At 41.1% G+C, this 15,505-nt stretch overlaps 2 protein-coding genes and 1 non-coding gene across 4 annotated transcripts; 2 read left to right on the top strand and 1 right to left on the bottom strand.

Moving 5' to 3' along the window:
* Window positions 1–186: 186 nt before the first annotated feature.
* LOC116259086 (protein IQ-DOMAIN 19-like) lies at window positions 187–3,166 on the bottom strand. Of its 2 annotated transcripts, XM_031636719.2 has the most exons (4): window positions 1,948–3,166; window positions 1,636–1,869; window positions 702–1,328; window positions 187–592 (listed from the first exon to the last, which is right to left on the bottom strand). In XM_031636719.2, exons 1-4 carry the CDS (start codon window positions 2,398–2,400, stop codon window positions 572–574), a joined length of 1,335 nt encoding a protein of 444 aa, XP_031492579.1. In that variant the 5' UTR covers window positions 2,401–3,166; the 3' UTR covers window positions 187–571. The 2 variants fall into 2 exon arrangements, with proteins under 2 accessions (XP_031492579.1, XP_031492570.1); XM_031636710.2 differs by having other exon boundaries at window positions 1,636–3,166.
* Window positions 3,167–7,013: 3,847 nt separating this feature from the next.
* On the top strand, window positions 7,014–7,173 carry LOC116246533 (U1 spliceosomal RNA). Its single transcript, XR_004170717.2, has one exon. It is a non-coding gene; the product is annotated as a U1 spliceosomal RNA (small nuclear RNA).
* A 947-nt stretch (window positions 7,174–8,120) lies between these two features.
* Window positions 8,121–15,076, top strand: LOC126409710 (G-type lectin S-receptor-like serine/threonine-protein kinase At1g34300). Its single transcript, XM_050075631.1, has 3 exons — window positions 8,121–9,404; window positions 14,750–14,794; window positions 14,863–15,076. Exons 1-2 carry the CDS (start codon window positions 8,785–8,787, stop codon window positions 14,790–14,792), a joined length of 663 nt encoding a protein of 220 aa, XP_049931588.1. The 5' UTR covers window positions 8,121–8,784; the 3' UTR covers window positions 14,793–14,794; window positions 14,863–15,076.
* The last annotated feature ends 429 nt before the right edge of the window (window positions 15,077–15,505 follow it).

Genomic DNA, 15,505 nt, shown 5'->3' with positions numbered 1-15,505 from the left:
ATTTGCTCAGTACCAATACCTGCTATTTTGCTTTCATGATTGGAAATGAACAAACTACAAACGTCTCGAGCGTTTAACTTTTTGGTGCTGCTGATAAACCCAAAGAAGAAGGCCTGAGACAGAAAATCAAGCTTCTCTGCTGGAATATTGTTATCAAGCTCTTCTACTGATACAAAAAACAGTAGGAAAAGAAAATGGTTCTTTGAATTGAACTGAGGGTGACCCCTACCACCTTACAAGGGAAAACTCAGTAAACAAAATGGGGTTGGACTTGATCCCGAAATTTCAACTTCATACCGTTTACAATCCCTTCTTACCACCTGCAATATTGAATTTCACAGCGAACATCATCACCCAACTAGCTTATATACAGTCTGGGTCAGGAAAAAACTTTTTGCCAGAAAACGTGACAAAATTTGTGCCTTTAATATATTTCTAAAGCACTGTTTTGCATCTTAAGCATCTGAAATCTGCCCTTTTATCTGTCCATACAGAGCTGGCCTGTGTAATTTCTGTATTTTCAGATTTCTTGCCGTTTCACAATTCACTCGTGATTCAGTAAGAGCTGGAGTCAATTCCTCTTGCTAGACGCCTGAACGTTAGAAAACATCAAATTAAGTGATCAGTATGCCCCAATTTTCTAGTGCTAAAGAATGCATTAGTCTGAAATGTATCTGAATTCCATGTTAGGCAATACGTACATCTATGCGAATGAATGATCTGCGGTAATTAGTATTTGCAAGCATGGAGCAGGTGGAATCACATTCACTGTCCCTCAGAGAAATTGACGATCTGTCAAGTTTGATGGTGCCTGCGTGTTGATAGCTTTTGCAGGATGAAGCTACATGTGATGATGACCTTTGCATCCGGATTCCGCAGGGTACGCTCTTGTTATCCATAGATGCACGCCTCTTAGCCAGAACCTTCTCAAACGAATCAGGTCTCTGCTTTGGTGCACTCTGTGACCGAGCTTTAGCTCTTGAAGATTCTGTGTTGGCCATGTAATTGGGGAAAAAGCTGTCACTGAAAATTGGTTGCGAGTATTCAGCTGTCCAAGCTCCAAATGAACCTCCAGTTGTATCTGGCATGGGCTTGGCTGATGAATACTGTGAGGTGCTATGTGTTGTTATAGTTGAATATTCCTCCGTGTCCTTTTTGCAGACCCATTCTCTGTCATCGGCTAATTCGGTTAGAGCAGCGGATTTGGTGCAATCCAGCTTTGGAAGGGGTGGCACGGGCCTAGAATTGGCTGTCCCCTTTGAGGTATCCCCGCTTCCACTCATGTCTATCTCGACAATTTTTATGTTCTCAATCCTTCTGTCAGGATTCTAAGAAGAACAAAAAAAGACACTGCTAGTTAGTAGTCTTTCTATTCTATGTTTATCCTAAAGGAAGAACTTTCACTCTGTCTTTTGTATGTTCTTAACCAGGATGTGAAGTGCTGGACTACTTAATTTTTTTTCTTGTTGAACAGATATTTACACTTTAAGTTTCAGCAAATTCAGGTTGGTATGTGTAATTGTTATGTAATTCTGACCGTTAAATCTAGTGCAAACTTTTGAATAACTTGCACTTATTTCACAGTAGAAATGTTGAAACTTGAAAATAAGATGTTGAGAAAGGGGTTTCACTTACATATGAACATCTGAATTGGTGTTCATGATTTGTTCTCTTGGGATCAGATAATTGCAGAGCATGATATCGTGCTTCTTCAGTCATTCTAATTCTTTGAGCTCGGGCTCGGGCCTGAACTGTTACAAGTGCTTGCATGCACCGCAGAGTGGCAGTAGCCTGCTTCCTCACTAGATGACCTCTCACTAGGGCCTGCAACTTCACCAAGCCTTTGAGTGCTCGCAAAGCTTTTCTTGCCTGCAGAAAGCAGAAGTTAGTACATTTTGAATTTGTTAACTTGGAGTTTAGAGCAAGAAATAGCAAGTGAGAGCCAACAAGATAAGAACGGAAAACAGCTTGAATCTTAATGGCAGCGATTTCCTCAGCTACAGTCAGCTGGCTTGACACGAGGATAAGCCTACTGACAGCAGCGGCAGTATCACCAACGAGTACGGTATCTTTTGCTGAAGCTGCAATTTCATGCTTCTTTTGTTCACTCTCCGATTCACAGGCGGATATAATGGAGCCAGTTGTGGTGGCATCGGCGTTTGCAGCAGAAGAATTGGGTGAATTTGAATCCTTAGGATTCGATCTGGAGAAACTCCATCTGCGTTTCTCTTTTGGAATTTGACTTGCGGTTGGGGCGGATCTGTCCTCATTTGAAGACGTTTGGTTTAGCTTTTCTTTGTCCTTGACCTGCTCCTTGTTCCTGCCCCAGAAGCTTCTCAGCCATTTGCTGGCTTTTCCCATTTCTGTGGCTAATTTGAAGTGGTGGACGATGATGGGCATATCTGATGAGGACCAGTCATGGTGAGAGCAAAAAGGAAAAAGGAAAGGCAGAGAGCGAGAGGTCGATCTGGTTCGCAGATCTTCAATTCCTTCTCTCTTTTAATATAAATTGCATTCATCTATCCCTTTCTGCACATCCTCTGGCTGCTCTCATCATCTGCTCCTCTTATTTATTGCAGTGGAGTTCCATGTTGACGGCAACTTGTTGCATTTCCTCTACTGCCGCCTTTATTATCTTAACAATCAACATTTTTCGCGAAAAAACAAAAAAGACTTTTACCACATCTATTTGGATTGACCTATACAGATTGCCCATGGATGCCATGTTCATCCTATCAGTCTTGGTTTTCTTTTGTGGGATGTAATTCCATTTTCATCCTGAATTTGGCTTTTCTGCGGTTGTGTCAAACGGCGATTCAGACACTTATTGTTTACTGGCTATTCCTGATGCTCGATCTCTTATTCTGCGGGCGAAGGTGGCAGGAAGATTGTTGTAGCTGTTGAAGCAGTCTGCGTGGCAAAGGCCCTTCTTCTGCAAGTTGAAGGGGCAGAAGCCGTTGGCACCTTCTGATGGAAACACATGCATTTTGGTAATTTGATGGAGCAGCTAATTAAGAGAGCTGCTGTCGCTTAAAGAGACAGGTCAGAGAGCATGTGAGCTGGCCGGCTCGTCCAGAACACCTGTTTGCAGGTGGGGTTGGGGGAATTGTAGCTCACTATTATTGGGTTTTAATGTGACATAACAGGTAAGGTTGGGGGAATTCTAGCTGACTATTATTGGGTTTTAAAGTGTCATAAATAGTTTCTTTTAGAACTATTATTTTTTTATTTAAAGACAAGTTATTTGTTGCCTCTCTGTGTGTGTGTGCCTGTATGTGTTTGTGTGTGGAGAGAGGGAGAGAGCAGCTTACATTTCAGGCGAACGTTATCGTTCCCTTTGAGGGGGAGACATGAGTCTGTAACTTGCACTACTACTTTTTATCGTCTCCCACGTTGATAAACGACCTTTCAGAAATAAGAGATGAACTCAAGCTACTCATACATTTTCTAACCTAACTCTTGAGAGTTGAGCAGATTAAGCTACTACAATTCGAATGATTACATACTTTTTCATCTTTCACTTTTATAATTGGATGGTTATTTTTTATTTTGTATCGTTAACAATTACCATTGTAAATGGTATATTATCTGACTAAAATTTATGACCAAACAACTAGCCATCGCAAATATTTTTGCATGATTTTAGGGTTACAAGTTAAAAAAAAAAACCATCCAGCTATAATAATAATAATAATTATAATAATAATAATAGGAGAGGGAGGGAGAGAGAGAGAGTTTGCACCTCCCTCTCTCTCTCTCTCACAGCAGTTGAACGCTCATTACTCTGGAGAGCAATGCACAATGTCAGAATTTATAAGAGAAAAATGAACCATAAAATCAAACGCGCAAATTAAATTTTAAAGGTTTTATTATTGCGCTTGGATCTTTTGCCTCGTACAATTCAATTAATATCTCAGATTTTACTATTTTGTTATTTTTATATTTCATGTATTTTGCGATCCCTCCACGCGGCCTCTCATGAATTCAGCCGAGTGTGGGAAACCAGATTCCTCCGAATGGCCTGAAGGATCCACGTTATTGAGATATATCTAGGAATAAAAACTAGACTTCTTAAATCATTGTTAAAGTATATTTTAAACAAAATATGAACAATCTAGAATCACTAATTCAGCGTAAAAGGAGTCTTAGTTTATGTAGTTTATATAAAAACTATAAATTTTTGTAGTAGTGAAATTTTGACTCTATAAGGGCCGTTGATTTTTCTATAGAAAACATTATTTGATTAAAAAAAGGATCAACTTAATGTATATTTTTTCATCAAAATATTCTTAAGATCACATATGCATGGTTGGATTACAGAAAAAAAAAAAGTTTAAACAATCAATTTTGAGGAGTCTAGTTTTGATCTCTGTCAATCTTATCTACCAATCAATCTCTCTCTCTCTCTCTCTCCATACATATATAACAAAGTCGAAATGGCATCCACAATAATGGACTGCAAACTTTTCTTTTACAAAGGAAATGGTAAGACTCGGTACTTCGTTATCAAATGATTTGGTGCCACCACAACTCTCAGTACTTCGTTAAAGAAAATTGAAGTGGATATAATCGGGAATACGCTTTTGATGTGCACCATTCAAATTTTATTTAATTTATATATGTGTGTGTGTTCAACAAAGTGGTAATTATGTTTCATCATAAAATTACAAATTGCATAATTTTTAAATTTCTCCAATTATAAAATACACTGAAACACCATAAAATAAAAGACATTTTCATTTCCATCATAAAACTTCTTCCTAATGTTCAATACAATAACTAATCTTCACAAATACATGTATATTGGTAATACAAAAGAATAATTATTTAAAAAATGTTGAAAAAGTCCCTGTTTTCTTTTCTTCTTCATCTTCTTGTTCATCTTCACTTGATATCACGAGTGTTTGAGAGAGAGAAAGGGTCTCGTTCCTAACAGCTTTGATCTCCTCCCTCTTCCTCTCCCTTTCTCCTGTTCGTTGGTTTATAACTCTACCTGGATCTCTTGATTTTGTTTATTCTTTTAATTACTTTCTTCTCACAGTTTGATCTCATCAGTTCTTCTTATTTTACTTGTTGCCAAGCCACTGGCGCTGCCCTCATATTTTGCCTCTCTTAAGTAATTAACATTAATTTTCTTGATGCCACCTTCCCTCTTTCCTTTCAACTTGTACTGAAACTCTCGCGTATAATTAACCAATTGAAGGCGAAACTAGCATATCTCATGCTTCGAATTTGGAAAGAGTAGGGTTGCTTGAACTCGTTTGTGAAGTCTGTCGATTTCATTGACATGATCACGTTTGGATGAATGGATCAATCTTAACATGACTCCCACTGCCATCAAATTGTTTAGTCAACTTCTTTTGAAGTCGTTAACTTTCAGTGGGTATTTATTATTTTATCAATGCCAGTTTATTGCTAATTGGTGATTCAATAAGTAGTGTTTCTTTGCTTAGTTTATTGTTAAAATATAGTAAAAGTCTACTTTCTTTATTGTGGCTACATTTTGGAGCTAACGAGACATTACCTATTGATGTTTTTGGACAACAAGGAAAGGAATATTTAATTGCAATGTTGGCACGAGAGTCATGACAACTTGGTTGAAGAAGACAATGAAATAAAAAACTAGTACATAATTCTAGCATTCTGATTCTGCCATGAGTCGGTGGCGATGTATATCATATTTGATGTGTACATCTCTCACATTCAACATGATCTGAATGTCGACTTCTCATACTTAATGTTTACATTTTGCGTTTAACTTTCATATTATATAAAACAGGAAAGGAAGAAAAAGTTCACATAAAGCATGACTCGCCCTCATTTACAAGAAAAAATGAGCACTTTCCATGCATAGTGTTGGCTCTTCACATCTCAAGTTCATAAACAAATTGTTAAACCAAATTTTCATACATCTCAAGAGCAGAAAAGAGCTTTGATGCAATTTTCATGGGAAAATTCTTTAAGCAATGGCCAAAAGCAAGCAAGTTCTAAAGCTGCTCTAGCTAGAAAAGACGGTTTAGTTCCACGTCTCCTTTTGTGCTTGTTTGGTACAAAATATACTACAAGCCATAGTGGTTAGGGCTGTACACGAGCTAAGTTGAGCTCGAGCTGGGTCAGCTGGACTCAATTTGATGCATATCTCGCTCGACTTGAGCTCAAGTGGACCTGTACCAAGTCAGCTCGAGATCACTCGGTCAGCTCCAGATCACTCGGATAGACCAAGCCCCTGCTCAAGCTCAGACTTATTTAAACATGTATACCAACTCCCCATTTGACTTGGATTTTTTTTCTTTTGGTTTTAAATTCAATACAAGAGAAAATATAACCTACAATAAACAACCTTACTCGAATTTGTTCAACTGCAAGTTTGAGTTTCCTGTTAAGCTGAAGCTCAACTCACTTACAAATAAGTCAAGCTTGACCAAGCGAGTTTGATCGAGCTCAAGTTAGCTCGATTCGTTGTGCAAACTTAAAATCAATGGAACTAGAAATTCTTAGCTGAGGCCCCTCGAGGGCAGACCTTCAAAAAATTAATGACAAAAAGGCATCAATACGTACACAAACAGATAAATAAATCAAAGCATTAATATGCTGAAACATAATTTTTGTGTGTCAGTGTGGGCAATTGCCCATACGTGCTTCGGCCACAAGACATTTATTATAAAATAATATATCACAGAACATTCACGATCAAACGCTTTGGGTCATAGCAGCTAACACCAAACCGATAATCTGATCAATATTTTGCCACAGAACGGGCAACTAATTTAATAGAGGGAAAAAGAGGCTTCACAAACTTCGATTCAAGATCGCGAAAAAGATAAACAGATACACGCTGAAGCCTGTATGGATGTATGGAATAAAAGCAAAATCCGACTATGTTCGCGATATTTTTCGCGAAGGAGATAACGCGGTTTAGATAGTGAAAGGAATTTAGTCCTGTATCGATCATTTTGGTCGAGAATGGGAGCCAGGAACGCGTATAAAAGTGAGTTGAGGTGGACGGTTGAGTCATACTTACCTGGACGGGGTCTATCGGCGATCATCAAGGTCGATGGCCTAGGGTGACTGCCTCCATTGCACTTTGGAGGAGAGTCATTCTACCATCTCCCCAAGTGGGAGAGTGGACGTCATAATTTGTGGTAGAGGGGGAACGCGTTCGCGCGACCCCCATCAATCTTCCTAATATAAATGTTTATTCCTATTTATGTTTGAGTGGTCTCTAAGTCTTATATACCCACAAATGTCACAGATCATTATTGGTTCTTATCATTCCTAATGTATTTTTCTTTTGTTTGGTTTTCATCTTAGTACATTATCCTTTCAAATCTGAATGTTAGAGTTCTTCACCACTAGCACGAGTCATACAGATTCCAAAAATAAGAAAAAGTAACGGATTCACAGTATTTGCTGTTGAATTGAGATGAGAAATAAAAAGAAATATAGGAGGTTTATAGTCACTTGCTCATGCCTGTGAATTTATATCCGGTCTAGTCTGATCCATATAGCTCGCTGCGAAGACTTGATATTGCATCTAGTTTTCAAATAGATTAAGAAATTAAAATAACAGAAATCAAGAAAACTCAGGATAAACAAATTGGGACAATAGTACCTTGGAAATCCAAGTTAAAGTGCACAGGTTGGCTGTGTGAATGTCAATCTCTGCCTTCTCTGGTTGTATAATTGCAAAAAATAAAGAATCCATCAAACCCAAATCTGACCCGTGCGTTCACACCCCAATAAACAGGCGCTGCTGTTCACAAAATCGACATTAAATGGGAATAGAAAAGCGTTCATGATTGACCATGAAGAGTATTTTCCATATCTCTTTGTATAAAAAGCATTTTAAACCTGTATAATCGAATCCAGATACAGACACCGAACGGGTCTCATGGATCCTATCTGACATCTGGACAAACTTAATCAGAGTACTGGATCGGTAACTAGGTTCATTCTTCTCCGTGCAATAGTTCCTTAAAAATCTCTCAAAATCACGCACGCATATAGTGTTGAATGTTGACATCTCATACTTAATGTTGACATCTACCGAAACTTCTCCGGTGAATGCTTTCTGGTATCGGGCAACATCTACACCCTGAAATATGCAGCCAATGATTCATATCATGCTGGAATCAAGGTCCAGAATGCCACCAATCTAGTAGCTACACAGGCTCGATCACCTAACCATCTCAGCGTTTTCTCAATAATGGGCATCACCATCGGCTGCTTGGCCTTCGTGTTCGCAGTCTTCCGGTGTGTCTGGCGGCCTAGAGCAGTAAGTTCGATCGCTGACATCAAAGACGAGGAGGACTCTGAGGAGGACATGGACGAACTGGAAGAGGAGGAATTCCTGAGGACGCTGCCAGGACTGCCGCCGAGGTTCACCTTTACGACGCTTCGCGACGCCACAAATGGATTCAGCCAGAAGCTCCCACGGGCGGGTTCGGCACCGTCTTCCGCGGCACGTTGCCCGACGGCACGCGGATGGCCGTGAAGAAGCTCGAAACGCAATGGCAAGGAAGCCGCCAGTTCCGGGCGGAGGTCGCCACGTAAACCTGGTCCGCCTCCGCGGCATCCGCGCCGACAGCTGGCGCCGGCTCCTCGGCTACGAACTCCTACCCAACGGCTCGCTCGACAGATGGCTCTTCGAGCCCAGGCCGTCGACCTCGGCCACTAAGCACATGACCAGCCGAGCACCGGTTTGCCAAATTGGAGACAGAGACACTTCGTCGCCGTCGGCACGGCTCGTGGGTTGGCTCACCTCCAAGCGGGTTGCGCAAGCCGATGATGCATCTCGATATCAAGCCTCAGAACATCCTCCGAGACGATCGATTCGTGGCCAAACATTCCGATTTCGGCATGTCCCGGCTGCTCGGGGAAGGCGAGACGACGCAGGTCGTGACGGCGGTTCGCGGCACGCCAGGATACCTCGCGCCGGAATGGATCCGCTACTCGATGGCGACCAAGAAGTGCGACGTGTACAGCTACGGGATGGTGTTGCTGGAACTGGTGTCCGGCCGCTGGAACTTTGTGCCGGAAGCCGAGGACCCGCGGCACTGCTATTTCCCGGCATGGGCAATGCTGAAGGCGATGGAGGGGCAGTTCAACGAGGTGGTGGACGCGAGGCTGAAGTTGACGGAAACGGAGATGGAGGAGGCAGAGCGGATGACAAAGGTAGCATTCTGGTGCATCCAGGAACAGCCGAACAGAAGGCCGTGCATGGTGACGGTGGTGAAAATGCTGGAGGGGGAGGCGGAAGTCGAAGCGCCGCCGCTGTGGCTGGTGGAGTCTGAGAGGGCGCCGCGGTTCCTGGAAGCCTATGGGTACGACCAAGTCGCGGGTTCGATGGAGGACGTACCCGTCTCGTTCTGTACGCGATGTGGCTCGGAAGTTTCCGGACCCAGGTGACCCCGACTCTCCCTCTCCTTGTAAATCTGCAATCCATGTGTACACCGGAATCCCTCCTTCCCCTCATCGGAATTTTTTGATATATTTTTATCTTTTTGCAGTTTTCTCGTTCATAGTAAATATTTCCTTTCTTACACTTGATGAGGGAAGGAACCCATTTTTTGGGGGTGCATCAAAAGATTGTCAACACACATATTACCAGTTACCTGCCAATCGACTAAAGCTAACAACCACCAAAGGACAAGGTTGTGGAAATCAAGAGTCAAGAACTTCTAATTGAAGTTAACACGGCAAGTCTTCTTTAGATGGGTGCCAAATTTAACGTCTCCATCTTATTATAAGAGAGATGTCTCCACTGTCACGAAATTCTACGCCGTCGACCACTAGTTGTTTGTGTGAGAAGGAGGAGGCATTGAGGTTGGCATTGGCTGTCAACTAAAATGGCTAAATAAATGTTGTAGCGGACGATCAGGAGGAAGGAGTTGCTGGCCAAACTCACCAGCTTCTTTCAACTCAATGGAATCTCCAATAATTTGTGGAGCAGAGCGTTTAAAAACCCCGCACAGCTTAGGGGCATTTCATTCTAACCTCTAATCATTTCATGCGTTTACAACCAGACTCTTCATTTCCTAGACTAATTTAGACCAAATCATTTGACAATGTAAAATAGTAAGTGTAGAGATCCCTACTTTGATATATATAACCTGGGCATGAGTCAAGGTTAACCCTGCTCACCCTTGAGTCGGCCGGATTCCGCTTTACTCATCTTGACTCATCAATTCAAGTTATTTTAAAACACAATTGAAATGCTAACCCGATGACCACGTCATCTGCTGATCCGAGTCTGAGTCACAAGTTCGCCAACTGTGGGCTACAATAAACTTGATCAATTTGAAAAACTGGAACATCACCAAATTGCCAATAAGGTGAAGCTACATGGAAAACACTGATCAAACCTATCATTGTTGTCATTATCATTATCAATATTATTAATTTTCTGTTATTAAGTCTTAATATTTTTCATTTGGGCACACTATTCAGTATGCGTGAATGAAGCCATCAATCATTAGAATCTTGCATAATTCATATATAATCAGCTACACAAACGTATTTTAAATGACATGAATTTCATTTCGTCTTGATTCCTCCAAATTGATCCGTTTATAGTTTTGAGTTAGGTTAGATCCAAACGAGATATATACATAAATATTGGCCTGTTTTTTAGGTTCTCTCTCAACTGCTTCAAGAGATTGATTTTCAAGGGAAGCAGTGTCAAATCAATATTTTGTAGGTTCAACCAAAAAAGATTCGTGGGGGCAGTTCTCGCTTCAAACATGCATACTTAAATTGGTTCTAGGAATTAAGGTGCTTCTATTTATATTGGTTATGAAGAAGGATCTTGCTTCATCTTCTCTATATCTAACTCTAAATATCACGTAAGTTCAAGTCATTTTGCGCTTTCTAGTTGCGCACTCTTGGAAGGATAGCAAATTCTTGGTTATTAAGAAAAAACGAATGGGTATCCATTAAAGTGAATTAGCTTCGATAATATTTGTAAAAAAGAAACAAAATATTCGCAAAAGGCATACCAATGGACCACTATGTCCACCTTCCTTGCCAAGTGTTAGCTTTTTGTCCATCATGCTGATCCAGACACCGGTCTTTTTGCTGTAGCTTGTTCTGGCTGCAAGTCTCGTACTATTCTTTCTAACTATTTTAGTCTTCTATCTCCCCCTTTTCACCACCGCAATTGTTTGCTGACCCGTCCTGTAAACTACTTCACATTCCTCGTAAAAAGTCACTTTGGCTAAGCACTATGTGGACTTTATTTCCATGCATTCTCTTGACCCTACAAGTAGGGGTGGGCATCGGGCCGGGCCGGGTACCGGGCCTGGCCACCAAAAGCCAAGCCCGGCCCGGCCCGCCGCGAAGAGGGAGACACGGGAAGGGGGAGCCGAGTGGAGAGGGAGACCGAGCGGGGCGCCGGGGCTGCAGGGGGACAGATCGACGGAGGCGGAGAGGGAGAGGAGCGAGCTGCGAGCCGCAGGGGCTGCGGAGGACGGAGGTGGTGTGGGAGCGGAGCGGGGCTGCGGGGGACGGAGGCGGAGAGGGAGGGGAGCGAGCGGGGCTGCGGTGGACGGAGGCGGAGAGGGAGAGGGAGCAGAGAGGGAGAGGGAAACGGGAGAGGGAGAGGGAGACGGAAGGGAGAGGGAGCAGAAGGAGAGGGAGACGGAAGGGAGAGGGAGCAGAAGGAGAGGGAGACGGAAGGGAGAGGGAGCAGAGGGAGAGGGAGACGGAAGGGAGAAGGAGAAGAGGGAGAGGGAGCAGAGAGAGAGAGGGAGATGGAGAGGCAGACGGGAAGAGAGAGGGAGGGTCACGGGAGAGAGCCGAGGGCTCAGGGCGGAGGCATCCCGACCGCCCGAGGGTGGGAGTCGGGCCGGGTCGGGCCGGCGCTGGGCCGCCCTTCCCACCCGGGCCCCGGCCGGTTTGGTTATCGGGCCTGGCTGTAGGGCCCGGGCCGGGCCGGCCAGGCGGCAGCCCGGCCCGACGCCCAGCCTTACCTACAAGCCTCCTGCTCCTGCTTTTTGTAAGCTTGACCGGATTCTTTGCCGGTTTCTTTGGGACAGATACCGTCCATCAAATTGTCCTGTGACATGGTTATTGTCTTTGACGCCTCAAGGGGGGTGAGGGTGTTGTGGTTTCCGACCTTAGTTATAGCAGTCGACTTTGTAGTCCTCTTTGTTGTGGTGGTGTTTGGCAACTTTAGATTTTTCTTTTCTTGTCTTTATCCACTCTAAATATGACATTACCACTCAGTCTATCTGGCCTGACCTACCCTCCCACTCATGGCCTTTTTATCTTTGGACTTGTATTACTGATTTCATGCCTTTCTTTCTTTACCTTGCCTACCTTCTGCCCTTAGGTACCCCTTAGTGGCCCCTCACTCCTCTAACTCCTTCACCACCACCTCTCATTACTTCGCCTCACTTGGTCATTCTGTTGTCCTTGTTTTTTTGTTGAGCTCTTTAGTTTGCAAGTCTCTCCGTGTACTATTGATTTTCGATTTTTTCTTGCATGTTACATCAATACCTTTGACTACCTCTAACTCCTTGGCTTTCATCTAACTAACCAATGTGTCATACAGCTGCAAAGTCACATGTTTATCTTTTCTATTCTTGCCTTTTTCCCATATCCTTTTAACTGCTTGGCCTTTGCTGCCTGATATCCTTCGCCCCTCCATGTATCGTCTTCCTTTTCTTTTTAGCCCTTCTCACTCTACCTTGCACTTTTGGCGGTGTACATGGCACTCGTGGCTTATTAGCTTCTAGTGGCAGATTTGGGAGGAGCACAACAGTAGAGTGTTTAGAGATATATCTGCATCAATGGACTCTGTTAATTATATGGTGAAGGCTGATGTGCATTTGGCAATACGCCCTCATACTAGCATTTCACTTTGTGTCTTGTTCTCACTCTTTTGTTGTCTTTTGTTCCTGTCTTCATACTTTTTATTTTCCTTTGATTTTTTGTAGACTTTGTGCCTTCATACTAACATATATATATATATATATATATATATATATATATATATATATATATATATATATATATATATATATATATATGCAAGCCCTTACCTTGTAAACCCGTAACTTTGGGACAGAGGTTGGAAAAGGGGTATATAGGGTCCAGCAAAACTGAATTTCCACAGTCTGAATTTTCTAACACAAACATGAGTATTTCTTAACCGCCAAAATAAAGACGGCGAACCCAACATGTTGAAGCCCGAATGTGATGTTTAAGTTTACTATCTAAATCCGATCAGAATCATAATTTCATTTTTTAACATCTGAATCCAAATCCGAGTTTTAAATACATGACCAAATTTAAACCCTCATATTATCCTAATAAGTTACTTTCAAAATATATGAATATTAGATATAGAACATTCTAATGATTTGAAACTGAATCTGAATGTAAAATCTACTAACTCTGATGTCATTTCTTAAATTTAATTCTGATTCCATTCTTAGCCAGACATGAATTTTTCTTTCGTGCCTAACTTTGTCAAACAGTTAGATCAGATATCCTATCTGATTTCATTCCACTGGCATCCCTACTCTTCGACAGTGTAGAACCACATTGTTTATGAATGTTAACAAGGTACAACTTCGTACATAGCCACATGAACAACCGCAACAAATTTGGCATATTCATCCCTATATTAGGTTGAGTTTGATGGCTTTGGATCTTAAATTCTCAATTTAAACAAACTGAAGATCTCAGTAACATAGATTTCAGACCCATGCTACAGCTACAGGTTAAAAAATATGGATTTAATATTGAATTGGGGAGGGGGGAAGACGCCTCAGAGAATGAGGCTCAGGAATGCAGAGAAATCCCACAACCCTCCCCTGATTCATTCACCACTGATAAACATTCATCTAATTTTACAACAGAGGGCTTCATGCTTGTGATCTTTCCTTTAACAATAAGCAGGTTTTCTTACAATAAGAACGGGGACTTATTTTTATACCAAGATAATATATATATATATATATATATATATATATATATATATATATATATATATATATATATACTCTCTGGTAATCCCCGTCCTTTACTCTTCTCTCCCCCTCGTCCGCATCAACTTCTTTTTCTTCTTATTGATTCATGTCACAAATTTTTTGGTTTGGGGATATCTCTGAGTTTGCATCGTGTCGTCGTTCTGTTTTTATTTGTGAAACTTCTTGGTCGTGATTTAAACGACACGTTTTGCAAGAATCCGGAGTTTGTGTTTGAGAGGTTTTTGTCTCCAAGAGTATGTAACCATTATGTTTGGCTTTTCCCATTTTCTGATTTTCTTCACCAACGAAAACGTGCATTGCCAAGACAACAGAGCAAGTTAAAAAATGAAATATGAAGCAAAAAACAAAATTCAGTTATGAAGAGCTTCCTATGGATCTCGTACGAAGAAGCTGATTGTCCCCGAGTTTCATCCTATTTGGAAAGAGTGAAAAGCTTCCTGTTCCTGAAATGTGTGTCCTGGTAAAAAATTCTGATTACTTCAAGCAATATGATTATCAAAAGCAGAGGGCAATTCCATATTGGCCACTAATTTGTTACAATTGGAGAGTGCTTCTCAAGGTGATACATGGGTTGCAGTTCTTTTATAAGAAACTTCAATGTTTAATCGTAGCTTTAGTTTAATCTGCTATGTTTGCTTTTGATATTTCTTTGATCGCTATACTCTTCAGCTTCTTTGTATTATACTTGGCTACCATCTAAAAGTTTAAAAAATAGAAACTTCCATTTTTTTTTCTGAGGGGAATTTCGGAAGATATACATCAAGATGGCATTCGGGGAAGCATAGAATATCGTAAAGGTTGGTAAACGTTAATATTTCTTCAATTGATTCTGCTACTTGTACTCAATCTTACTCTATGGGTACAGAAGAGATGAAAGCGGAGACCAATGAAACCATGGAATGGTTATTACAAGAAATTGTGAAAGCTGCTGTCAGAGCTGCACTATCTGCTGCAGCAATGAAAGCTAAACTCTTTTCAGATCATGAAGAACATTATAGTCAATGAGTGCCAATATTGTCAACCATCAGGTTCATTGCTGCCCATGATTCGTTAAAATGATTTACATATTGCTTTGTACGAGACCGAACTGTTGAAGCAGTTTTTTGATATGAAGATAGCAACGGACTTCTCCTCCATGCATGTGCTTTCTTTATCATTTTATTCCTTTATTTCTCTTGGTCTTAGATTTGGTTCTCTCTACAGGTTGGTGTGTTCTGATAATGGATCATATATTAGTGTTATTTTATAATTTAATTGGAGTTTAGTGCATGTGGTTAAGCAACTCTTCACCAGCTATGAATGTTCTGTAACCAAATAAAACAGCTGATTTTTGTTCATGTATATATATATATATATATATATATATATATATATATATATATATATATATATATCTATATATATATATATATATATATATATATATATATTTTTGTGTGCGAATGATAATGGCTGTATAACTGCATTCAGATCATTGGTGCTGCTGGCATTAGCAACAGCAACAGGTA

This window comes from Nymphaea colorata, chromosome 1 (genome assembly GCF_008831285.2).
Source record: "Nymphaea colorata isolate Beijing-Zhang1983 chromosome 1, ASM883128v2, whole genome shotgun sequence".
NCBI classification, from domain to species: Eukaryota; Viridiplantae; Streptophyta; class Magnoliopsida; order Nymphaeales; family Nymphaeaceae; genus Nymphaea; species Nymphaea colorata.
The sequence above is the reverse complement of the archived record's forward strand: the minus strand, read 5'-3'. Positions and strand labels throughout refer to the sequence as shown.

Bases quoted from the DNA above. Each gene is read 5' to 3' on its own strand.
- LOC116259086 (XM_031636710.2), bottom strand. From the start codon at position 2,400: ATGCCCATCATCGTCCACCACTTCAAATTAGCCACAGAAATGGGAAAA. The intron at 1,329-1,635 runs GTAAGTGAAACC...TGTTCTTCTTAG, and splicing joins ACCAATTCAGATGTTCATAT to AATCCTGACAGAAGGATTGA. The intron at 593-701 runs GTACGTATTGCC...TCTAACGTTCAG, and splicing joins GATCATTCATTCGCATAGAT to GCGTCTAGCAAGAGGAATTG.
- LOC126409710 (XM_050075631.1), top strand. From the start codon at position 8,785: ATGATGCATCTCGATATCAAGCCTCAGAACATCCTCCGAGACGATCGA. The intron at 9,405-14,749 runs GTGACCCCGACT...GAATTTCGGAAG, and splicing joins TCGGAAGTTTCCGGACCCAG to ATATACATCAAGATGGCATT.